The following is a 26,404-nucleotide window of genomic DNA, read 5'->3' as shown; positions in this document are numbered from 1 at the left end:
AAAATGTAAGGAAGAGGGTGGATCTGTTGGAAATTAAATGTTTAAGGACAATATGTGGTGTCAGGAGGTTGATTGAATATGAAATGATAAGGTAAGAGAGGTGTGGTACTAAGAGGAATATGTATGAAAGAGCTGAAGAGAGTGTGCTGAAATGGTGTAAACATATGAAGGTGATGGCTCAGAGAGTGTACAAGACAGAAGTAGAGGGAACAAGGAAAAGGGGAGAACCAAAGAGGAGGCGGAAGGATTGAGTGAGAGATGCTTTGAAAGTTTGAGGCCTGAACTTGCAGGAGAATTTGAAGTGTGCAAGGGATGGAACAAATTGAAATGTTATGGTACACAGGGGACATTATATTTTCAGTGGGCTAAACTAGAGGATATGAAGTAACTGAGGAAAACCAAGGAAAGGTCTGTGGGGCCTGGTTGCAGGTAGAGGGCTTCATTTTCATTGCATTGTACATGACAGCTACAATGCGGTTGTGAGTGAATACAGTATTATAATTACTTATATTTATTTCACAGCTCGTGAACGGCAGATGGTAAGAATAACAGGTGATGCTATTGAGGATCTCCACAGTGCTGTAAAGTCAGCACCAGATGTTGAGGAGGTTGAAGAGCAGCAGCCACTGGGTCTAAAAGTGTCACTCATGCCTCATCAGTGTCGTGCTCTTGCCTGGTTGCTCTGGAGAGAAAGTCAATTGCCTCCGGGGGGCATACTTGGTAAGGTGTTTTTATTTCTTTACTAACTCTTCAAATACCTAATGGGATATGTTTTGAATTGAAAAGGTTGAATTGATGATTAACTACAGAAGGTGACTCTTTTTTAACACTAAATAGTGAAATCTGGGGTCATTAGACTGATAGATCTATTTCTTAATTTTTTCATTCTTGATAGCTGTTTCCCAGGTTAGTTAGGTAGTGCTAGGGACGGACAAAGAAAGGCTGCATCTGCTCATATCCATTATATAATTGTCTTGGGGTAAACCATGGAAAGGTCTGTGGGGCCTGGATGTGGATAGGGAGCTGTGGTTTTGGTGCATTGCTCATGACACCTAGAGAATGAGTGTAAATGAATGTGGCCTCTTTTGTCTTTTTTCCTGGCGCTACCTCACTAAAGCAGGGGGTAGCGATGCTGTTTCCTGTGGGATGGGGTAGCGCTAGGAACGGAAGAAGGCAAGCAAGTATTAATATGTGCATGTGTATATATGTATATGTCTCCGTATGTTTATGTATTTATATGTGTTTATGTTAATATGTATATGTATGTATGTGTGCGTGTATGGGCGTTTATGTGTTGTGTATGAGTGGATGGGCCATTCGTTCTTCCTTTGTTTCCTGGCACTACCTCGCTGATGCAGGAGACGGTGATCAAGCATAATGAAAATAATAATGATAATGCTTTCATCTTAATGTATTAGATATGTTCAGAAACATTTTTGCTGTTGTAGTATTTCCTTTTGAACTCCTTTTTTACAAAATGGGTAATCCAATGGGTGTTAGTCCTTATTTAGATTTCTGGAAAGCTTTTGACATAGTCTTGTATCAAAGTTCACTGGCAAAAGTTAAGTGACATGTTATAGATGGTGTTGTATTTCAATAACTAACATGTAAAATAGTTGAAGATATAAATAAAGAATTATTAGGGGAGAAAGAACACTTCCCACGTATTAGGGGAGAAAGAACACTTCCCACGTATTCCCTGTGTGTCTTAGAAGACGAATAAAAGGGAAGGGAGCGGGTGGCTGGAAATCCTCCCCTCTTGTTTTTTTTCTTTTTTTTAATTTTCCAAAAGAAGGAACAGAGAAGGGGGCCAGGTGAAGATATTCCCTCAAAGGCCCAGTCCTCTGTTCTTAACGCAACCTCGCTAATGCGGGAAAGGGCGAATAGTATGAAAGAAAAAAAGAAAAGATAATATTATTCATTTGTTATACTTTGTTGCTGTCTCCCGCGTTAGCGAGGTAGTGCAAGGAAACAGACGAAAGAATGGCCCAACCCAACCACATACACATGTATATACAAACATGTCCACCCACACACATATACATACCTATACATTTCAATGTATACATATATATACATACACAGACATAGCTTGATGGTGGCACATGTACATAATTCATACTTGCTGCCTTTATCCATTCCCATCACCACTCTGCCGCACATGAAATGACAACCCCCTCCCCCCGCATGCATGCAAGGTAGCGCGAGGAAAGGACAACAAAGGCCACATTCATTCACACTCAGTCTCTAGCTGTCATGTATGATGCACCGAAACCACAGCTCCCTTTCCACATCCAGGCCCCACAAAACTTTCCATGCTTTACCCCAGATGCTTCACATGCCCTGGTTCAATCTATTGACAGCACATCGACCCCGGTATACCACATCTTTCCAATTCACTCTATTCCTTTCATGCCTTTCACCCTCCAGCATGTTCAGGCCCCTATCACTCAAAATCTTTTTCACTCCATCCTTCCACCTCCAATTTGGTCTCCCACTTCTCCTCGTTCCCTCCACCTTTGACACATATATCCTCTTTTTCAATCTTTCCTCACTCATTCTCTCCATGTGACCAAACCATTTCAATACACCCTCTTCTGCTCTCTCAACCACACTCTTTATTACCTCACATCTCTCATACTCTTTCATTACTTACTCAATCAAACCACCTCACACCACATATTGTCCTCAAACATCTCATTTCCAACACATCCACCCTCCTCTGCACAACCCTATCTGTAGCCCATGCCTCGCAACCATATAACATTGTTGGAACCACTATTCCTTCAAACATACTCATTTTTGCTTTCCAAGATAATGTTCTCGTCTTTCCCCACATTTTTCAATGCTCCCATTTTTCCGCCCCCTCCCCCACCCAGTGACTCACTTCCGCTTCCATGGTTCCATCCGCTGCCAAATCCACTCCCAGATATTTAAAACACTTCACTTCCTCCAGTTTTTCTCCATTCAAACTTACCTCCCAATTGACTTGTTCCTCAACCCTACTGTACCTAATAATTACCTTGCTCTTATTCACATTAAATCTCAGCTTTCTTCTTTCACACACTTTACCAAACTCAGTCACCAGCTTCTGCAGTTTCTCACCGAATCAGCCACCAGTGCTGTATCATCAGCGAACAATTGACTCACTTCCCAAGCCCTCTCATCTACAACATACTGCATACTTGCTCCTCTCTCCAAAACTCTTGCATTCACCTCCCTAACAACCTTATCCATAAACAAATTAAACAACCATGGAGACATCACGCACTCCTGCCGCAAACTGATGTTCACTGAGAACCAGTCACTCTTCTCTCCCTACTTGTACACATGCCTTACATCCTCAATAAAAACTTTTCACTGCTTCTAGCAACTTGCCTCCCACACCATATACTCTTAATACCTTCCACAAAGTATCTCTATCAACTCTATCATATGCCTTCTCCAGATCCATGAATGCTACATACAAATCCATTTGTTTTTCTAAGTATTTCTTGCGTGCATTCTTCAAAGCAAACACCTGATCCACACATCCTCTACCACTTCTGAAACCACACTGCTCTTCCCCAATCTGATGCTCTGTACATGCCTTCACACTCTCAATCAATACCCTCCCATATACTTTCCCAGGAATACTCAACAAACATATACCTCTGTAATTTGAACACTCACCTTTATCCCCTTCGCCTTTGTACAGTGGCACTATGCATGCATTCCGTCAATCCTCAGGCACTTCACCATGAACCATACATATATTGAATATCCTCACCAGCCAGTCAACAACACAGTCACCCCCTTTTTTAATAAATTCCACTGCATTACCATCCAAACCCGCCGCCTTGCCAGATTTCATCTTCTGCAAAGCTTTCACTACCTCTTCTTTGTTTACCAAATCATTCTCTCTAACGCTCTCACTTTGCACACCACCTCGACCAAAACACCCTATATCTGCCACTATCATCTAACACATTCAACAAACCTTCAAAATACTCACTCCATCTCCTTCTCACATCACCACCACTTGTAGTTACCTCCCCATTAGCCCCCTTCACCGATACTCCCATTTGTTTTCTTGTCTTATGTACTTTACCTCCTTCCAGAACATCTTTTTATTCTCCCTAAAATTTGATGATACTCTTTCACCCCAACTCTCATTTGCCCTGTTTTTCACCTCTTGCACCTTTCTCTTGACCTCCTGCCTCTTTCTTTTATACATCTCCCAGTCATTTGCACTATTTCTCTGCAAAAATCGTCCAAATACCTCTTTCTTCTCTTTCACTAATAATCTTACTTCATCCCACCACTCACTACCTTTTCTAATTTGCCCACCTTCTCATGCCACAAGCATCTTTTGCGCAAGCCATCACTGCTTCCCTGAATACATCCCATTCCTCCCCCACTCCCATTACATCCTTTGCTCTTACCTTTTTCCATTCTGCACTCAGTCTCTCCTGGTACTTCTGCACACAAGTCTCCTTCCCAAGCTCACTTCCTCTCACCACTCTATTCACCCCAACATTCTCTCTTCTGAAAACCTCTACAAATTTTCACCTTCGCCTCCCCAAGATAATGATCAGACATCCCTCCAGTTGCACCTCTTAGCACATTAACATCCAAAGGTCTCTGTTTTACATGCCTATCAATTAACATGTAATCCAGTAACGCTCTCTGGCCATCTCTCCTACTTACATACGTTTACTTATGCATATCTCTCTTTTCAAACCGGGTATTCCCAAACACCAGTCTTTTTTCAGCACAGAAATCTACAAGTTCTTCACCATTTCCAGTTACAACACTAAACTTCCCATGTACACCAATTATTCCCTCAACTGCCACATTACTCACCTTTGCATTCAACTCACCCATCACTATAACCTGGTCTCGTGCATTAAAACTGCTAAGGCACTCACTCAGCTGCTCCCAAAACATTTGCCTCTCGTGATCTTTCTTCTCATGCCCAGGTGCATAGGCACCAATAATCACCCGTCTCTTTCCATCCACTTTCAGTTTTACCCATATCAGTCTAGAGTTTACTTTCTTACACTCTACCACATACTCCCACAACTCCTGATTCAGTAGTAGTGCTATTCCTTCCTTTGCTCTTGTCCTCTCACCAACCCCTGACTTTACTCCCAAAACATTCCCAAACCACTCTTCCCCTTTACCCTCGAGCCTCGTTTCACTCATCCAAAACATACAGGTTCCTTTCCTCAAACATACTGCCTATCTCTCCTTTTTTCATGTCTTGGTTGCATCCACACACATTTAGACACCCTAGTCTGAGCCTTCGAGGAGGATAAGCACTCCCCACGTGACTCCTTCTGTTTCCCTTTTTTAGAAAGTTAAAATACAAGGAGGGGAGGGATTCCAGCCCCCTGCTCCCATCCCCTTTAGTCGTCTTCTACAACATGTGGGGAATGCATGGGAAGTATTCTTTCTCCCCTATCCCCAGGTATAATGATAATAATGATATATATATGTATGTATTGAATGATATAGAGATATGTGGTTTCAAAATGCAGACAAAGTGCAAGTTGTGTATTTCTGGGTAGTGTACTTTCAAACAAGTACAGCTTAAGTGGATGGTTGTTTAGTGCTTGTAATTATAGTGTGAACATATATTGGTAATCTTATTGTATGATAGGGAAGGGGGGATCTGTAAGTATAGGTTGCTGAAGTTTTAGGCAGGGGTGATCTTTATTTTTCATCTTGAAGGTTTTTGTTTGGTTATGAATTGGTTTGTGTTTGCTGTTGTATGTATGTATAATCATATTTTTTTTTTTTTATGTTTCATAAGAATCAATATTTTTCCCCATAGCTGATGACATGGGCCTTGGCAAAACTCTGACTATGATCTCATTGATGTTACGTCATCGAGAACTTGTTAAAGATGGAACTATCTCTGAGGACTTCTCATCTTTGAAAGGATCTGACCACGAAAGTGGAGATGATGACTGTCAGGATAATGATGGATGGATCCAAAAGAAGAATTTAGGTATAGTATACTGTTAGCTGTTTTGAAAACTAACTAGAATGCATTCAACAAAGGTACTTAATTTATCTGTTCATGATATTTTTAACTAAAAGACCAAAATGTCCATGAGCTCTGTTTGCATTCAACAAAGGTACTTAATTTATCTGTTCATGATATTTTTAACTAAAAGACCAAAATGTCCATGAGCTCTGTTTATAACCACAAAAATGGGTACAGGTAGATTTTATTGAAGTTAGGCAGTATACCATTCAAACTCATACTCAAATGACCTCTTTCTTTTTACTGCTGAACCTGATTTGCTTCTAATGGCATTTATTCTCAAATTCTTCCATCCAGATGCTCTCCCTTGAATCTGCCACCAGCACTGTATCATAAGCAAACAACAATTGACCTACCTTTCAGGCCTCACTACACCTCTGCATGCCTGTTCCTCTTTCCAGGACCCTTGCATTCACCCATGTTTGCCTTCACAGACAGGGATCATAGCCTCCTGACTCCCTGACTAATTTTTATGGTTCCATTCACTGCCATATCTATTCCCAGTTATCTGAAACACTCCACTTCCTCCAGCTTCTCTCCTATCAACCTGTGTTTCCACCCTCCTAAATCTTATAACCTCACTTCTGTTTACATTGCATGCTTCTCTCTCTCTCTGGCATGTCTTTCACCCTCCTGCATATCCAGGCCTCAGTTGCTTAGAATTTTTTTCACTCCTTATATCTTCAGTTTGGTCTCCTGCTTCTTGTTCCCTCCACCTCTGACACATATATCCTCTTTGTCAACCTTTCCTCTCATTCGTTACATGTGTTCAAACCATTTCAACACACCTTCTGTTTTCTCAGTCACACTCTTTTTATTGCCACACATCTCTCTTACCCTTTCATTACTTAATCAAATCACCTCGAACATTTCATTTCCAACACATCCACCTTCCTTCATACAACCCTGTCTATTGCCCATGCCTCACCTCCATATATTATTGTTGGAACTATTATTCCTTTAAACATAACCATTCTTCATCACTCCCAGAACCTTCACTCCCTCCCCCACCTTGCGACTCACTTCCAATTCCATGGTTCCATTTGCTGCTAAGTCCACTCCCAGATATCTATAACTCTTCACTTCCTCCAATTTTTCTCCACTCAAACTCACATCCCAGCTAATTTGTCCCTCAACCCTGCTGAACCTAATGACCTTGCTTCTATTCACATTTACTCTCAACTTTCTCCTTTCACACACTTTTCCAATTTCAGGCACCAACTTCTGCAGTTTCTCACTTGAATCAGCCACCAGTGCTGTATCATCAGCAAACAACAACTGACTCACTTCCCAGGCACTCTCATCCCCAACAGACTGCATACTCGCCCCTTTCTCCAAAACTCTTGCATTTCCCTCCCTAACCACCCCATCCATAAACAAATTAAAACAGGTCTCTGCTCTTCCTCCTCATACACATGCCTTACACCCTTGATCAACACTTCTCTGCTTCTGGCAGCTTACCTCCCACACCATATACTCGTAAGACCTTCCACGAGGTATCTCTATCAACCCTATTATAATTATAGCCTTCTCCAGATCCATATATGCTACATACAAATCCATCTGTTTTTTAAGAATTTCTCATACACATTCTTCAAAGCAAACACCAGATCCACACATCCTCTACCACTTTTAAAACCACACTGCTCCTCCCCAATCTGATGCTCTGTACATGCCTTCACCCTCTCAGTCAGTACCCTCCCATACAATTTTCCAGGAATACTCAACTAACTTATGCCTCTGTAGTTTGAATACTCATCTTTATCTCCTTTGCCTTTGTATAGTGGCACTATACATGTGTTCTGCCAATCCTCAGGCACTTCACCATGAGTCATACATACATTGAATATCCTTACCACCCATTCAACAACACAGTCACTCCCTTTCTTAATGAATTCAACTGTAAAACCATCCAAACCCTCAGCCTTGCCAGATTTTATCTTCCACAAGGCTTTCATCACCTCTTCTCTCATCACCAAACCAATCTCTCTGACTCTTGCTTTGCACACACCTGCCAAAACACCATACATCAAACACATTTAACAAACCTTCAAAATACTCACTCCATCTCCTCCTCACTTCATCACTACCTGTTATCATTTGTCCTCGTGCCCCCTTCAGCGATGTTCCCATTTGTTTTCTTGTCTTATGCACATTATTTACCTCCTTCCAAAACATCTTTTTATTCTCTGTAAAGTTTAATAGTATTCTCTCTCCCCAACTTCCATTTGCCCTCTTTTTCAACCCTTGCACCTTCCTCTTGGCCTCCTGTCGCTTTCTCTTATACATCTCTTAAGTCATTTGCACTCCTTCCTTGCAAGTATCATCCAAATGCCTCTCCTTTCTCTTTCACTGACAACTTTACTTCTTCATCCCACCACTAACTACCCTTTCTAATTTGCCCACCTCCCACCTTTCTCATGCCACATGCATCTTTTGCACATGCCATCACTGCTTTCCTAAATACATCCCATTCCTCACCCACTCCCCTCGTGTCATTTTTTCTTACCATTTGCCATTGTACACTCAATATCCCCTGGTACTTCCTCATACAAGTCTCCTTTCCATGCTCACTTACTCACCACTCTCTTCTCCCCAACATTCTCTCTTCTTGTTTGAAACCCTCTACAAATCCTCACCTTTGGCTCTACAAGATAGTGTTCAGACATCCCACCAGTCGCCCCTCTCAGTACATTAACATCCAAAAGTCTGATTTTTACACGCCTATCAATTAACACGTAATCTAATGATGCCCTTTGACCATCTCTCCTACTCTTATACCTATACTTATGGACATATCTTTTTAAACCAGGTACTCCCAGTCACCAGTCTTTTTTAGCACACAAATCCACAAGCTCTTTGCCATTTCCATTCACAACACTGAATACCCCATATGCACTAATTATACCCTCAACTGCCACATTACTCACCTTCACATTTAAATCACCCATCACTAATACCTGGTCTCGTGCACCAAATCTGCTGACACACTAACTCAGCTGCTCCCAAAATACTTTTTTTTTTCATACTTATTTGCCATTTTCCGTGTTAGCGAGGTAGTGTTAAGAACAGAGGATTGAGCCTTAGAGGGAATGTCCTTACTTGGCCCCCTTCTCTGTTCCTTCTTTTGGAAAACAAAAAACGGGTGGGGAGAATTTCCAGGCCCCCGCTCCCTCCCCTTTTAGTCACCTACGACATGCAGGAATACGTGGGAAGATTTCTTTCTCCCCTGCCCAGGGATAATCATTATTTTATTATTTATTTTTTTTTATTTATTTTGCTTTGTCGCTGTCTCCCGCGTTTGCGAGGTAGCGCAAGGAAACAGACGAAAGAAATGGCCCAACCCACCCCCGTACACATGTATGAACATACACGTCCACACACGCAAATATACATACCTATACATCTCAATGTACACATATATATATACTCACACAGACACATACATATATACCCATGCACACAGTTCACACTGTCTGCCTTTATTCATTCCCATCGCCACCTCGCCACACATGGAATACCATCCCCCTCCCCCCTCATGTGTGCGAGGTAGCGCTAGGAAAAGACAACAAAGGCCCCATTCGTTCACACTCAGTCTCTAGCTGTCATGCAATAATGCCCGAAACCACAGCTCCCTTTCCACATCCAGGCCCCACACAACTTTCCATGGTTTACCCCAGACGCTTCACATGCCCTGATTCAATCCACTGACAGCACGTCAACCCTGGTATACCACATCGATCCAATTCACTCTATTCCTTGCCCGCCTTTCACCCTCCTGCATGTTCAGGCCCCGATCACTCAATATCTTTTTCACTCCATCTTTCCACCTCCAATTTGGTCTCCCACTTCTCCTCGTTCCCTCCACCTCCGACACATATATCCTCTTGGTCAGTCTTTCCTCACTCATTCTCTCCATGTGCCCAAACCATTTCAAAACACCCTCTTCTGCTCTCTCAACCACGCTCTTTTTATTTCCACACATCTCTCTTACCCTTACATTACTTACTCGATCAAACAACCTCATACCACACATTGTCCTCAAACATCTCATTTCCATCACATCCACCCTCCTGCGCACAACTCTATCCATAGCCCACGCCTCGCAACCATACAGCATTGTTGGAACCACTATTCCTTCAAACATACCCATTTTTGCTTTCCGATATGATGTTCTCGACTCCCACACATTCTTCAAGGCTCCCAGGATTTTCGCCCCCTCCCCCACCCTATGATTCACTTCCGCTTCCATGGTTCCATCCGCTGCCAGATCCACTCCCAGATATCTAAAACACTTTACTTCCTCCAGTTTTTCTCCATTCAAACTTACCTCCCATTGACTTGACCCTCAACCCTACTGTACCTAATAACCTTGCTCTTATTCACATTTACTCTTAACTTTCTTCTTTCACACACTTTACCAAACTCAGTCACCAGCTTCTGCAGTTTCTCACATGAATCAGCCACCAGCGCTGCATCATCAGCGAACAACAACTGACTCACTTCCCAAGCTCTCTCATCCACAACAGACTTCATACTTGCCCCTCGTTCCAAAACTCTTGCATTCACCTCTCTAACAACCCCATCCATAAACAAATTAAACAACCATGGAGACATCACACACCCCTGCCGCAAACCTACATTTTATTATCATTATCATTATTATTTTTCTCTATTCTTCATGTTTCGTAGAAGGTAACTAAAAGAAATGGGTGCAGGGGCTGGAAATCCTCCCCTCCTGTTTTTACTTTTCCAAAAGAAGGAACAGAAAAAGGGGCCAAGTGAGGATTTTTCCCCCAAAGGCTCAGTCATCTGTGCTTTACGCTACCTCACGAACACAGAAAATGGTGAATAGGTGTGAAAGAAATTATTATTGTTAGTTACAATTTCACTCAAATTTACCATTTCCTGCATCAGTTCCTGTAACATCAAATATACCCACATTTGTCCTTAATATTTGTGATATTTTGACAGTATTATGATACTGACATTTCAGGTTCCTCAAGACGCACATCCTTAGTTCCCTCACGGGGCACATTAGTAGTTTGTCCAGCATCTTTACTTGGTCAGTGGCAGGGCGAAGTTCAGCGATGGGTCTCCATAAGCAAAATGAAGACCTTAGTGTATCATGGAAACAACAGAGAGGTGAATTCTCATACGTGAGTGTCACATCACTTTTTAGCATGTCTATCTACCTGTATCTTTGATGCTGGTTCCCTTTGGGAACTCTCTAAAGGGGCACCCATGGCTAAAGAGTCTCCATAAATAATGGGCTCCAGTGCCACTTCTTAGTCTTTTGTATCTCTCCCTTGAAAGGCCACAGGTAGAGGGCAACTCTAGTGCAGTGTTTCCAGAGGTTGTAATGTTTATACTGACTACTTCTATCTAATGTATCTATGTAATGTTCCCTCAAGATGTTCCTCATTATTGTACATTGTAATCCCACATATCTTAATAAACTTAGGACCTGAGATTTTTCAGAATACTGAATTGATTTGGAAATCTGAACATAATTCAGAACTGTATTTGAAGTGTTTGATTCATTAATAACATTAGCTTACAGGCACAGTATATACAAAAAGGTAGATCATGCACACTTAGATACCATATATTCTGAAAATGGGCATGCATATAAGTAAAATGAAACAAAAAAAGATGGATAAATGCAACTGGAAATCATCCCCTTACAGTAAGATAAAAATGTAGTGTAAATAAGTTCATGTCTCATATTTGGGTTTATTGGCAAAACTCATTGGTTTACACATGTTGATGCATGCCCTCATGTAAGTCTAAGTCCACAGCCTGTAAGTGGTTAACATAGTAAAAGTAGGAATTGATTTCATAAATGGTGGCAAGTAATTGACAGCATTCCCTGACTGGGAACGTGCGCATTTTATGAGGCTTTTAGAGCTTCAAGGAAGAGTCATCACCAGACAATATGATCAGTCACTCTTGCTTCCCAGACATCTCACTTTGGCTCTGTACCACAGTCTTTGATGTCACATTATTTCATTTTTGTATCAGGCAACCAAAATTATTTCTATAAATTGATACCAAATAATTTCATTTCTGCAGTCGGTCCTGGGAGCATGAGAGATTCACCATGAAAATTAATATTAGAACCTTCTAGACCCTGGTGTTTCTGGTGAGGACGTGCTGACCTTCTCCCACCTTTTGACACCCACTTATCCTTGGTAGCAGCAACTTGCTTCATTTCAGGCCTACCTTCTGCCAATGTGACAGTGCCATAGAAACATCATCAACCATGACTCTCACTTTACATACATCCACACCCAAGACACCCCGCATCTGCCATCCTATCGTCAAACATAGCACCCCATAAGAATACTCATTCCATCTTAGTTTTTTCCTCTTCTCAGCTTTTTACCACTTCCCCATCTGCCCCATTCAGTGATCCATAGGGATAAGGGAGAAAGAATATTGCCTAAGTAATTCCTGCATATCATAGAAGGTAATTGAAATGGGCAGAAGTAGGGGGCTGGAAACCCTTACCTTCTTTTAAATTCAGTAGAATAGACCAGAAGGAGCCAAGCAAGGAGTGCCAATCCTCCTCAGAGGCTCAGCCTGTTTTATCTGCATGTGCATAGATGCAATGGTATGCAAGTAGGAAAGGATTTTTTTTTTCATACTTGATCATCAATTCCTTCCTTGTGAGGTAGCACCAGGAACAGATGAAGGAAGGCCACATTCACTCACATGCATTCTATAGCTTTCATTTATAATTCACCAAAATCACAGCCCCCTATCCACAACTAGGCCCCACAAATTTTTTTGTGGTTTTCTGTGGCTGCTTCATATGCCCTGGTTCAGTCCATTGACAGTATGGATACTACATCACTCAAGTTCATTCTGTTCCATGCATGCCTTTCACCTTCCTTCATATTTGGGCGACAAGCACTCAAAATCTTTTTCACTTCATCCTTCCATCTCCAACTTGGTGTCCCCATTCTCCTTGTGCCAGCTGCTTCAGACATAATCCACTTGGTCAACCTCCCGTCACTCATTTTCTCCATATGTCCAAACCCTTTCATCATGCCCTAAGCTCTTTCAACCACATCCTTCCTATTACCAGTCTTTTCTCTTACCCTTTTATGAATTATTCAGTCCAACACTTCATGCTATGTATTGTCCTCATACATATCATTTCCAACATATCCTCCTTCCTCTGCACAGTCTCATTGATAGTTCATGCCTCGCATCCATACATTAACATGTGGACTACTATACCTTCAGACATACCCATTTTTGCCCTCTCAAGTTATGACCTATCTTTTCACACATTCCGTTATGCTCAAATGACCTTTGCCCCCAACCCACCCTGACACTTTTCACTTTCTTGGTTTTGTTTGCTGCCATCTCTATCTGTCTATTTATCCACATCTCTGATGCCCATTGCCTCCAGGAACTCCCATCAAGGGGTGGCCACAGCAAAAGTCTCCACTTGTCCCCGTCCTTGCTTGCCTCCCTAGCATTCACCATTCCACACCTTCTTCCACCATTTCTCTCCCTCCAGTATTCTTCCACCATATTTTCCCATGTCATAGGTGGTCTTCCACTCACATCAACCTCTTTAATTGTACTATCATACACTCTCCTTGTAAACTCCCTCTTTTGTATTCTTTCCACATTCCCAAGCCACTTCAAAGTATTACATTTCACCTATTCTGCTGCTACATAATTCTTTCCCATTGCACTTTCTGTTGTACCACATCTTTCATACACCCCTTCATTCCTTTCTTCATTTCATCTAGTCACACCACATGCTCTTCTCAAATAGCTCATTTCCACAGCCTGGATTCTTAACCTCTGTGACTCGTTCCATGTCCATATCCACTCCCACATATCGAAAACATTCTTCTTCCTTCAAATTTTATCCCTTTAAACTCACACCCCAACTAACCTGTCCCTCCACAATGCTAAACCTAATAACCTTGCTTTTATTCACATTTATTTCTTCTCTCAGACTCAGACACAAACCTCTGCATTTTCTCACTTGAAGCTACCATCAGAACTCTTGTCATCAGCAAACAACAATAGACTGACTTCCCAAGTCCCCTCACTGTCTCATCCATAAGCAGTTAAACAGCCATAGTGTCATCTCACACCCATGCTTTAGACCCACCTGGAAACACACACATGCCTTAGACCCTTGATAAAAACTTCCCACTGCTTTTAGTAGTTTTCTTCCCGCACCATATATTATTAAGACCTTCCATAAGGCATCTTTATCTACTCTCTCATATGCTTTCTCCAGATTCATGAATACCATGTCCACATCCTTTTGTTTCTTCAAGTATTTCTCACACATTTCTACAGCAAACATCTGATCCACACATCCACTACCACTCCTGAAACCACATTGTTCCTCCCCAGTATAATGCTCTGTACATGCCTTCACTTTCTCAATCACTACCAGGTTTACTCAACAAACTTATACCTCCATTGTTGAAACGCTCACCTATATCCCCTTTGCCTTTATACATTGGCACCCTTCATACATTCTGCTTAACCAACCAATCAATAGCACCAACCCCTTTCATATGAAATTCAACTGCAGTACCATTTGCTTCAACAGCCTTGCCACATTTTATCTTATGGAAGGCTTTCACACTTCTTTTCTCTGCACCAAACCACTTCCCATGACCCTCTCACTTCGGGTACCTCCCCAACCCCAACACCTGACATCTGCCGACCTGCCGTCAAACACTTTCAAGCTCTTGAAAATACTCATTTCGTCTCCCCTTTACCTACTCACTGCCTGTTACCACTTCCTCATTTGCCTCTCCACCAGTGTCCCATTTGTACTCTTGTTTTTTCTCACTATTAACATCTTATTCTCTCTAAAGTCTACTTTTCCTTGCTCACCTCAACTCTCACATGTCCTTTTTTCAACCCCAGCAACTTCTTCTTTATCACTTTCTCTTGTACATCCCCCAATCATTTGCTCTCATTCCTTGTAAGTATTGCCAATACATCTCTGTTTTTATCATGCCACCACTCACTATCCTTTCTCACCTGCCCGCCTTCCACCTGCTACTCACTTCTCTTGCACATTGCTTCTCTATATATTTCCCATTCTTTGCTCACTCCCCTTGCTTTGTTTACTCTCATCTTTTGCCATTATACACAAATCTCTTTGGTGTTTCTTCAGATGAGTTTTCTTTCGTAGCTCACATACTTTCATTACCCTCTTCTGGCTCATATCATTTCCTTTTTCCAGAAACCTCAACAAATCTTCACCCTTGCCTCCACCAGTTAATGATCAGACATCCCACCAGCTGCCCTTCTCAACACATTTGCATTTAATAGTCTTTCTTTTGCACTCTAATCAATTAAGGTGTAATCCAATAATGACCTGTATCTTTCCTACTCACTGTTGTGTACATATGTATGTACTTGTTTTTATACCAGGTTTTCCTGATCATCAGTCCTTTTTCAGCATACAACTCCACAAGTTGTTTGCCATTCCTCTTCACCTCGCTTAGTACACCATTTCCTGTTATATAGTAGTACTACTCCTTCCTTAGCTTTTGCCCTCACACCATCCCTTGACTTTACCCCCAAGACATTCTCAAACCATTCTTCCCCTTAACCCATAAGTTTTGTTTTATTCAAGGCCAGAACATCTAGGTTTCTTTCCTCACATACTACCTGTTTCTCCTTTCTTTCCATCTTGGTTGAATCCACACTCATACAGAAATCCCAGCCTGAGCCTTTAAGGAAGATGAGTACTCCTTGCTTGGGTCCTTAGAAATTGAAGTACAAGAGGATGAGGGAGCCCTCAGCTTCTGCCCCTGTTAGTCACCTTAAACATTGGACAGGGAATACATGCATAAACTCACAAATTGTAGGATAGCAATACCATATATTTATTCTCTTTACTAGGTTATATTAAACATGGGAGTGTTTATTGTACCAAGGGCATTAAAGAACATGGTAGAGGTTCCTGTGAAACTAGTGAAAGAAAAATGTTGAAGAATTGTTGACGTAAATGTGTAATGACGTGCAGACACTGAATATGTTGAACACATTATACTGCTATTGTATGTAAAGTTTTTCTTGTTTTTTTCAGCTTGGCTAATTATGACATTGTGATCACTACATACCAACTAGTTATGAAGGAAGCATTCCCTACTAGTAAAGAAAAGATTCAGAAAAGAAGTAAAGATGATGTCCCTAAGGTAAATGGTATACAGTGTATTAGCTTATGTCTTGGTTTATCATTGGTCTGCCCATTCGAAAATTCTCCTGTAGCTTTTTAAGTCTGAGGTTGCCCTATTCTCAGCTTTATATATTTTTTGTGTTTGATGTGTATTTCTCAACTTTATTTTGTTTTTTATGTTGTATGGTTGCGAGGCGTGGGCTATGGATAGTGTAGTGCACAGGAGGGTGGATGTGCTGGAAATGAGATGTTTGAGGACAATATGTGGTGTGAGGTGGTTTGATCGAGTAAGTAATGTAAGGGTAAGAGAGATGTGTGGAAATAAGAAGAGCGTGGTTGAGAGAGCAGAAGAGGGTGTTTTGAAATGGTTTGGGCACATGGAGAGAATGAGTGAGGAAAGATTGACTAAGAAGATATATGTGTCGGAGGTGGAGGGAACGAGAAGTGGGAGACCAAATTGGAGGTGTAAAGATGGAGTGAAAAAGATTTTGAGTGATCGGGGCCTGAACATGCAGGAGGGTGAAAGGAGGGCAAGGAATAGAGTGAGTTGGATCGATGTGGTATACCAGGGTCGACGTGTTGTCAATGGATTGAATCAGGGCATGTGAAGCGTCTGGAGTATACCATGGAAAGTTGTGTGGGGCCTGGATGTGGAAAGGGAGCTGTGGTTTCGGGCATTATTGCATGACAGCTAGAGACTGAGTGTGAACGAATGGGGCCTTTGTTGTCTTTTCCTAGCGCTACCTCGGACACATGAGGGGGAGGGGGATGTTATGCCATGTGTGGCGAGTTGGCGATGGGAATGAATAAAGGCAGACAGTGTGAATTGTGTGCATGTGTATATATGTGTATGTCTGTGTGTGTATATATATGTTTTATGTGGAGATGTATGGGAATGTATATTTGCGTGTGGGGATGTGTATGTATATACATGTGTATGGGGGTGGGTTGGGCCATTTCTTTCGTCTGTTTCCTTGCGCTACCTCGCAAACGCGGGAGACAGCGACAAAGCAAATAAAAAAAAAATTCTCTCATGATGGTTCTTCAGCCTCATTGCCATTTGTTTACCTGCTTTGGGAGCATTTAATCTCTTTCATACATAATCATTGTTTGTGCTGGAAAGCTTTTGTTCCACATGTTGTCAGACCAGTGTGAAAATTTATTGGCATGCATTTCAAGTGTTGTTAATGGGTCTTATAGTTGAAAATATGGAGAACATCCAAAGATTCAGTAGGTACCATCGAGCTAATTTCTTTTGGAGGGGGTATGCCTGTAATAGAAAAGCAGGTACTATAACAAAAGTAATGCTACCTGTAAATGTGGATATTATGGACTAAGATGGATGATTACTTGTAAGACAAAATGAAATGTGATAGAAATGGAAAGAGTTTAAGGAATTTGGGGGGATGTTATGTAAGTATAGATTTGATTGAAGGTTAGAAAAGTGTCTGGAAAGCTTTTCAATCCTATCTTTGACATCTCAGAAGACATGACTCATGCCTGAAGCTTGGAGGTCTATAGCTTTATAACAGCACAAGTAAGGCTCGTAACATTGTTGCTGCATATGAGTGCCCTTCAAGGCCTATGTCTTGGACTTAATATTCTTTTCTTGAGCCTTGTTTGGGACAAACTTTTATTATCTTTTTTCTGAGGAGACTTGTTAATCTTCCATTTCTTCTCAAGTGGGAGCTTTCTAAAGTCTTAGACATTTTGCATTATAAGTGTTTCTTCAACATTTTCTCCTAAAAGCCCTTTTTCCATATAACCTTAGGCTTTAGGAGGAGAAATAGTTAATTACATGCTATATTCTATCTATTTATATCTCTGATGCCTCTTCCGTTTGGAACTCCCATAAAGGGGTGGCCATGGCAACAGAGTCTCTGTAACTAAGAACTCCGTTGCCACTTCTTAGCCTTTAGAGCCTCACCTATAATAGGCCATTAGCAGAGGGCAAATCAAGCACAGTATTTGCAGAGGCTCCTACCTAATATTTCTAATGACTACTGCTATCAAATGCCCTACCTCCTACTTCTACCTAATGCTACAGACTATATGTTCCTCCCTACTATTTCTATCTACTGCTTCTTCCATTTTACCAAGAGGCAGGGCTATTGTATAGTCCTCACCACAGGAAAATCTAGAGTTAAGAAGAATGCGTTGCATGAGTTAAGTGTTTTCAAGTGTTACATATGACTAGGAGAGATTGTATGTTTGTGGACAGAATGCCAGTAATCCACATGTTAGTGAGGCAGAAAAAAAGAGACAGCTACCTGGGCCAGAGGAGTGCAGCTTAACCACTAAAGTGCTAGCTAACCAGGCAGATGTCATTAACACTCCTGATACCCAGGTGGGTAGGACTGGTTATGTACCTCCCTGGTTGTTGACTGCCTACCAGCTACTATGTACTGTGCTATATGCAGATCAAAAAGCTTCTTTTGATGACCTTTTATGGATTAAGATTAACCCAATTGCTAGATTCTTAGCTAAAAATGAAACCATTGAAAGTAGGAATATTCAAGATATCATTGTGTAAAGCAAATTAATTCTCGTAGATGGGTTTTATACTTCTTTCGAGTTTGTTGTCCTGGAACCTTGAAACCCCTAATGGTTAGGAATATCTGACTTGGGGTAAGAAATGCATATTATTTACTCAACTTGGGCTTTACACTAAAGTGTATGATATGAGGGAGTTGGTTTTTACCATATTCTTGGTAACATTTCATTGGAGAAAATCCACAAAAGGGCCTTTGGTAATTATCCTCAGCAGATATTACTTTGGCTTTGATGTTGTGGATACACCTTGTGTGGCTTTTGGGATTTCTTCTGGAAATTATATTACTTTTGGCTTTGATGTTGTGGATCCACCATGTGTGCTTTAGGGATTCCCTCAGGAAATATAGATTTTAGGAGGCCCGAGATTCACCATTGAACGTACTTATTTCTGCTTTTAGGGTTAATCATCTCATCTTAAAGTTTTCTTTAAACCATAGTTCTTCCTTTGGGTTTGGTCTCATGGTCACAGGACAGACTGCAGAGGAGAGAGAATGGTGATTGGATATAATGCCAACTCCACTGCTCCTTTGTGTACATGAGGCTAAGAAACTTAGCCATACCAACCCAGCATCTTAGGATTCTGGTTAAAATGAACGGTAATGATGATAATTGATTAAATTAGAACTAGAATGTGAGAGGTCAGGTAAATAATATTGATTGAGATTATAATATAAACAATCTAATATAGTTGGGATTAAGATAAATGTTGTCTTATACTTTGTCAAAAAAGTCTATCATACAAGAAAGCTTAACTGAAAGTTCCTGTTTCAGGCATTGTGAAAAACAAGAACCCATTTCCTTGTTAATTTTTTGTATATTATATATGATTTTTTCTTGTTTTACAGGTAAAATCAAAGAATCAGGGTCGCTTGTTTCATGTTGGCTGGACTCGAATTGTGTTGGATGAGGCACATGTTATTCGCAACCACAGGAGCAAAACATCACAAGCTGTGTGTTTACTTCGAGGTGGCCGTAGGTGGGCCTTAACAGGAACTCCTGTGCAAAACCGTGAGATGGACCTTTACTCATTGGTGCGCTTCCTCAGGGCCTCGCCATTTGATGATTATACTGTAAGTCAGAATGTCACATTGTATTTTCTTTTATAGTAATGATTCATCATGCAACAAGAGTAATGTTGTGCATTATCAGTCCATGAGATACAGATTTAATGTTAGGGTTAGGTCAGGTTGGCTTGGGGATAGTCATTGACGTATTTGGAGCTGAGTAGTATCTTATAGAAATGCATAACTCACCTAAGCCTTCTTGCAGGTTGGGATGTCACTTAATTTTGTGGGAAACTGATTTTAATATTTTGGGAGGATGTATTTAATGCTAGGGAAAGCTATGTTTAAGTTATTTATTAAGGGTGACCTTACTGAAGACATTAGCAGAATGTGAGCAGAGATCTGGATTATTTATGGGAAATGATGACAGTACATTCTTGTTTAAATATACATATTGATATAGTTGATCTAGAGATAGGTTGAAAAAATATTGGTCATTCTTTTTCATGTAACAGTCTCTTACCTTTTACAGTGCTGGAAACTCCAGGTCTCTAATAACAGTGCACAAGGGATGCGCCGACTTGGTCTTCTGGTAAAAGTTCTTTTGCTCCGGAGAACTAAGGATCAGGTAAAGATATGCTAACCTAAACATTGCTCCCTCTTTCATAATAAATTGATGGTTGCCATTTTTCTTAATATTCTGGTTAAAGGTTTAGCAACATTTGATCAAGCTTTATAGAATCACAGGGATATGTTTCACTTGATTATTGACAACATCCCATCAGATTGCTCTTTAGTGCATCATAGAAGCAGAATATGATATTTTATCTTTTGCAGAAGAATTTGTGACCACATGGAATTTGCAACTGATATAGATCACAGTAGATAGACTGTTAACCCTTTGTATAATAAGTGAAAATGCTGAGCACCATTATTCCTTAAACTCAGAAAAGTGCCATTAGCAAACATTATCTGACTTGAAGCCCCTCCATCCCTGACAGACTACAGACCTACTTTCTCCAAGACCCTTTCATTTACCTCCCTCACCATTCTGTTCATAAACAAGTTAAACAGCCATGGTGACATCAGACACCCCTACCACAAACCCTTCATCTGGAACCATTCTATATGTACTTCACGTTTTAGGAGTCCCTTCTATCTTTCTGAGGCTCCTGCACCACTCAGAAAGCTAGCCACATTCACCAGTCAGGATCTTAGGCAGAGAGAGCATGGCAATTTAAGTAGTGAGTGCTCAGTATCTTCGTTACAGTAGCCACATTGTGGTCATGAAGGGTGTTGGGATATATTGAAATGGTGTTTGTATTGTCATAGTGATTAGTGATATCTAGAGCATAGACAGGAAAGTGTGACATGTGATATCCAGAGTGTAGACAAGAAAGTGTGACACATATTTGTCCATGGAGTGTGGCTTCTGATGGGTGTATGTCTTGTGGGGTGAAGTTTGAGACTTAGGTCAGTTGCTTAATGCTTGAGAGGTTATTTCAGTATGTATGCATTTTGTCAGTGTTATACATGTTGGTGGTGGAAGATCAATTTCAAATAAAGGTGGAGACCATTAGGTCATGTTATGTGGATCAGAACAGTTTGTTGAAGAATCTTCACATAAAGACCAGAGCACTGAGAAAGTTAATCGTTACAATTTGAAGTACTTTTCTTAATGTAGATTTGATATTGGTGTACTTCACTCACTGTCATTTTCTTCTAGGAATAGTGCATAAAGTTCTGCTAAGCTGTTTGTTTTTTAAAGCCATTGACTGTTTTTTACTGCTCTGCAGGTTGATCAGAGCACAGGCAGAAAGATAGTGGAACTGCCAGAAAAGGTTATAGTACAGCACAACTTGTCTCTGTCTCAGCAGGAAAGAGAAGTTTATGATCATGTCTTCACTTTTTCAAGGTATGTCATTAGTTGTCTAATCACCTGTGATTGTTTATTTCATTTTCCTGAGAAATGTTTTGTTAGAATATCTATAAGCAGTTCTCTTGTATTTTTAGTTACTTTCAGTGGAACATGTTATCTTTGGCTGAGCGTTTTTTCCTCCATATTAGGTCAGCATTGATTCAATACATGAAGGGTAATGAAGAGAAAGAGAAAGAAAAATTGGAGAAATGGTCAAGAGTAGATCCTGTTACCACCACTGGATCTCCAAAGAAAGGTGATGGTAAGTATTTCAAAAGGCTCCCTCATAGAGTATCTCTTGCTGTTGATGTTGTTGCTGCCTTGTATGTAATTTGTCATTATAGGTGCACTTTAGCAAATTTGGGATGTTTGGTTCCGAGGTGCTTCCGGATTTCAGGATCTCACCTTTTTGTGTGTGTACTCCCTTTTAAAAAAAACAGCACCAGTAGTTATCTAAATTTTGAATTATGGAGTTCATTCAGTTTGAGTTTCAAGAAGTTTTTTCTTGAGTAAGTTTAACGACCATGTTAATGCATTCTGTTAATCAAATAACATTATCATATTTTCTCCTCTTATTGCAAACTTAGACAATTACATTTGTGAATATAATGCCCTATTTCCAAGTTTAATGACCATCGTAATGCATTCTGTTAATCAAATAACATTATTTATCATATTATCTCCTCTTATTGTAAACTTAAGCAATTACATTTGTGAAAATAATGCCCTCTGTTGATATTATCATCAATTTTATTCCATATTTTCATACATTCGTGTATCCTTTTCATACACTTTTGTACCCTATCATTAATCAAGCTTTATTTAGTTCTTCACATATGTGTACATTATCCTCTATAATTTTTCATTCAGAATCCCTTAGCCTGATTTGCTGCTCCTTAACTGACAGCTGACTCCTGATTAATTTGTGGAAATGTTTTGGATAATCACCTACTTTTTCCATTCACAATATTCTTTTCAGTTTCTTTTTCCTCTTTTCTTAGCTCGTCATACTCCTGTGCTTTCTCATACCTTGCAATCCCTGGCTGACTGGAGTGCCGTGTATATCTTCACCACTGTATTATCTTAAAGCTCCTTTGCTTTTTGATACCTTTTGTTAGCATGGATGTAAGTGTAGAAGAGAGTTGAAAGCTGATGTAGAGAAAAGAAAGATCTTGATGTGCAGTAGGGAAATAAGATAGGTTTTTTTTTTGCTTATGAGCTTGAATGGGATGGACCTGGAGGAAGTAGAGTTATTTAGATACTATACCTTGGGATGGATGTTGAAGGGGTTGGAATCATGAGGGATGGGCGAGTCATGGGATGGAAGAGAGGGTTATGTTCCTGGGAATGGTAATGGGTGTGTTGAAAGAAAGATGATTGTATATAAAAGCAGGGATGAGTATTCTTGAAGGTATGATAATTCCACCAATATTGCATATTTAGCACCTTGGACAGATGTATGAATATTTTGCAGTGAACTCAGAGACTTTATGAACATGATCCATGTAAGTGGAGAAAAGTAGACACTAATGGAATACAGTTGAATATCAAATAACCATTTGTACTTGATGAATGTTTGATATGTTTTGTGGCTCATTCTTAGGGCATTGTTGGTATTTGCACAGATGGATGGTTTCTATGATATCATTATGACTTTAAGTACTAATACATTCACTTACTAGTGCCGTATATTACTCATTACATAATGTAAGTCTTATCCTCATGAATAGGTTTTCAGACTTTTTCATGTTTTCACCTGGCAGACAATAAGTATACTCCAACATTGACTGGCAGTGTGGCTATAAAAGAGGTTAAAGCTCATCATCTTCTCGTCTTGCTTTTACGTTTACGTCAGATCTGCTGCCATCCCTCGCTTATTCAAGGGGTAAGGTTGCTACTGTTTCACTTATTCCTGTTTTTTTCCAAGTTAGAGAGAGAACAACTTATGGTTTGATTGTATTTATTTGTGGTAATTACCTAAGTCATGAGATATAAACAAGAATGTGATCATATGAACCAATTAAGTATTTTATATTCTGGCTTAGTGGGCAAATCTTAACTCCTATGCTGACAAGAGCACAGGATTTGTATTACACAGGTTGCATTATAGAATGTTGACTTTGGTACATCATGGTTAAAAAAGCTTTTGCATTGCCATGGTAGGACATTTAGTTCCACTCCTCCATTCCCCCAACTAACACCCTTTCAGATAATACAAAATGGGAAGGGTAATTGTGGGAAAGAAGTGGATAGTGGTGTTGATATTATATACTCCTCCAAGGAATTTTAGAGTTCCAAAAGAAAATTTCAGTGATGACAGCTTTTGAGTGGAGGTGAGCAAATGAGGCTATATTTTTTTCAGTCATTACCTTGCAGACAGGGGAAACTACAAACCTATACAAAAAGCAAGAGAAGGAACAAGCTTGATGATTTTCATACAGCCACCTATACACAACCAGTCCCCACAGAACTTTCCCTGGTTTCTCCCAGCTTCTTCATACATTCTACTTAAGTCCATTGACATCATGTATCCCTATGTATACCACATCGCTCCAGTTCACTCCATCCTCTGTATGCCTTTCACTTTCCTGAATGTTCAGACCCAAGACACTCAAAATCTTTTTCACTTCATTCTTCCATCTCCAGTTTCGTCTTTCCTTCATGTTGCCTCCTTTATTCTATACTTTTGACACATACATCCTCTATGGCAACCTCTCCTCACTTTTTCTCTAAGCTCACATTATTTTAGGACACCGCTCTTCAGCTCTCTCGACTGCTCTCTTCTTATTAACGCTCTTCTCTTACCTTTTAATAACTTACTCAGTCAACCCTCCTAACACTACACGTTGTTTTCATACATTTAATTTCCAAAACATCCACGTTCCTCCATACATTCTCATGTATAGTCCATACAACATCAGTGGGCTACTATACCTCCAACCATACCTATTCTCACCCTCCCTATCTTTCCACACATTCCTCATTGCTCCCAGAACCTTCACTCCCTCGCCCACCTTGTTAGCCACTTTTGCTTCCATGGTTTCATCCTCTGCCATGTCTATTCCCAGTGATACTCCCTTGGCAAATATGAATTTTCACTCACAATGTAACCTCATGGAGTTCAGTTAGTTCATACCATGCTCTGGTTTTAAAAGTATTGGACATGACTGCTTGAGATTGGATGTTTGTAAATAAGGTTGTTGTTTGCTTGTTCCTAGTGCTGCTGATCTAAGATTGGACAGACATTAATGTAATAAAAGAAAATACAAATTTATCCATTTTGATTTTGAAAATAAGAATGTGTATACTGAATCACCTTATCCGTGTTATATTGAAAAGCATGGGGACCTATGGAGAGAATTTTGTCTGAACCTACATGTCTCACAAGGGAAGTATTGTACTTTTACCTCATCAAATGTTACCAAGTTGTTATGAATTCTGGTAAATGAGACTGCTTTCAAGTTGATATTGATATATTGTGTGAAGCTTATTGAAAGTAAAGAGAAGCAAAATGGAGAAAGTCTGGCAGTTATCTAGTTTCTGGTTGATATTTGTAAGGCTGGTATGATTTTTTCTATGAAGGATCAATTGTCTGTTCCCATCTTTATCTTCCTTAAATGGGAAAGGCAAGCAGGTTTAAAAAGGAAAAAATGTACCAGAGGATAGTTATTCCTATGATAAGTGAATACTTTGTTATGATTTCTAGATTTGTTTGTGAACCAGCTTTATGTTTACTTTGTAAAAACTACTACAAATTTTTCTAAATTTTCAGATGATTGAAACTGAAAGCAATGAAATAGAAGAGCCAGGCACAGAGATGGATCTGGTATCCCAGATGGCCAATATGAGCCTGATACCTGATAATGAGACGGAAGAGAAAATAGATGAAAGTGCAAAGAAGGTGCTCAATATGGATAACCCTGTTTTTCAAACAATGAAAAAGAGCTCAAAGGTAGTATTGTAGCACTTACTGTATTTGAAAGATTTAAGGAAAAGTAGTTTTTGTAATTCTGAATTATTTTTTTTTCAATACTGTATTCTCTGTTTAACTTTTCTGTTACCAAGTTCTTGATTTTGACTTGTATTTGCTACATACCTCTTTCTTTCAAAGAACTGTTCAATATAAGCATCATCATTTACCTGCTTATACCCATTTACTCTCCTTTGGGTAGTCTGAATGCTTCTCACCTCTAAAGCTCATCTTCCTTAATTCTGTCACCATTCTTGATGTGTAATATTGGACCATCTTCAGCATGTGTCCACTCAAGGGTAGACAAACTTGGAAGTAGTGTATACATATTTTGTCTTGGATTGTACCTATGTTGTAAATATCTTTCTCATTGTATTATATGCATGCTTAAAGGAAATTAAGATTTTTCAGTGTATAATTTGCTTTCTAACAGTCCCCCTGATATGATTTTCTTTTATATGTTAGGGATAAACCATGGAAAGCTGTGTAGGTATGTATATTTTGCGTGTGTGGACGTATGTATATACATGTGTATGGGGGTGGGTTGGGCCATTTCTTTCGTCTGTTTCCTTGCGCTACCTCGCAAACGCGGGAGACAGCGACAAAGCAAAAAAAAAAAAAAAATGTTAGGGATAATGTTCTCTCATAGGTCCTTTTTCCAGTTTCGTTATTGTATCTTGTCACCCCACTGTCATGTAAATTTTCACCCTTTTTCATCTTAATTTTTGCCCTCACTTACTTT

At 40.1% G+C, this 26,404-nt stretch overlaps 1 protein-coding gene across 2 annotated transcripts in view; it reads left to right on the top strand.

Annotated features, from left to right (window-relative positions):
• The window catches only part of LOC139751021 (uncharacterized), a 66,351-nt gene that overhangs the window by 35,963 nt on the left and 3,984 nt on the right, over nt 1-26,404 (top strand). For both annotated transcript variants that reach the window (XM_071666102.1, XM_071666103.1), the window contains exons 10-19: nt 523-720; nt 5,819-5,995; nt 11,031-11,193; nt 16,128-16,236; nt 19,616-19,840; nt 20,307-20,402; nt 21,571-21,689; nt 21,842-21,954; nt 23,456-23,577; nt 25,465-25,644. In XM_071666102.1, the coding sequence (XP_071522203.1) occupies nt 523-720; nt 5,819-5,995; nt 11,031-11,193; nt 16,128-16,236; nt 19,616-19,840; nt 20,307-20,402; nt 21,571-21,689; nt 21,842-21,954; nt 23,456-23,577; nt 25,465-25,644 (1,502 nt within the window). The remainder of the gene's footprint in view (nt 1-522; nt 721-5,818; nt 5,996-11,030; nt 11,194-16,127; nt 16,237-19,615; nt 19,841-20,306; nt 20,403-21,570; nt 21,690-21,841; nt 21,955-23,455; nt 23,578-25,464; nt 25,645-26,404) is intronic.

Source organism: Panulirus ornatus, chromosome 10, assembly GCF_036320965.1.
Source record: "Panulirus ornatus isolate Po-2019 chromosome 10, ASM3632096v1, whole genome shotgun sequence".
Taxonomy (NCBI): domain Eukaryota; kingdom Metazoa; phylum Arthropoda; class Malacostraca; order Decapoda; family Palinuridae; genus Panulirus; species Panulirus ornatus.
Note: the sequence above shows the minus strand (reverse complement) of the source record. Positions and strands in the feature narration are given on the sequence as shown.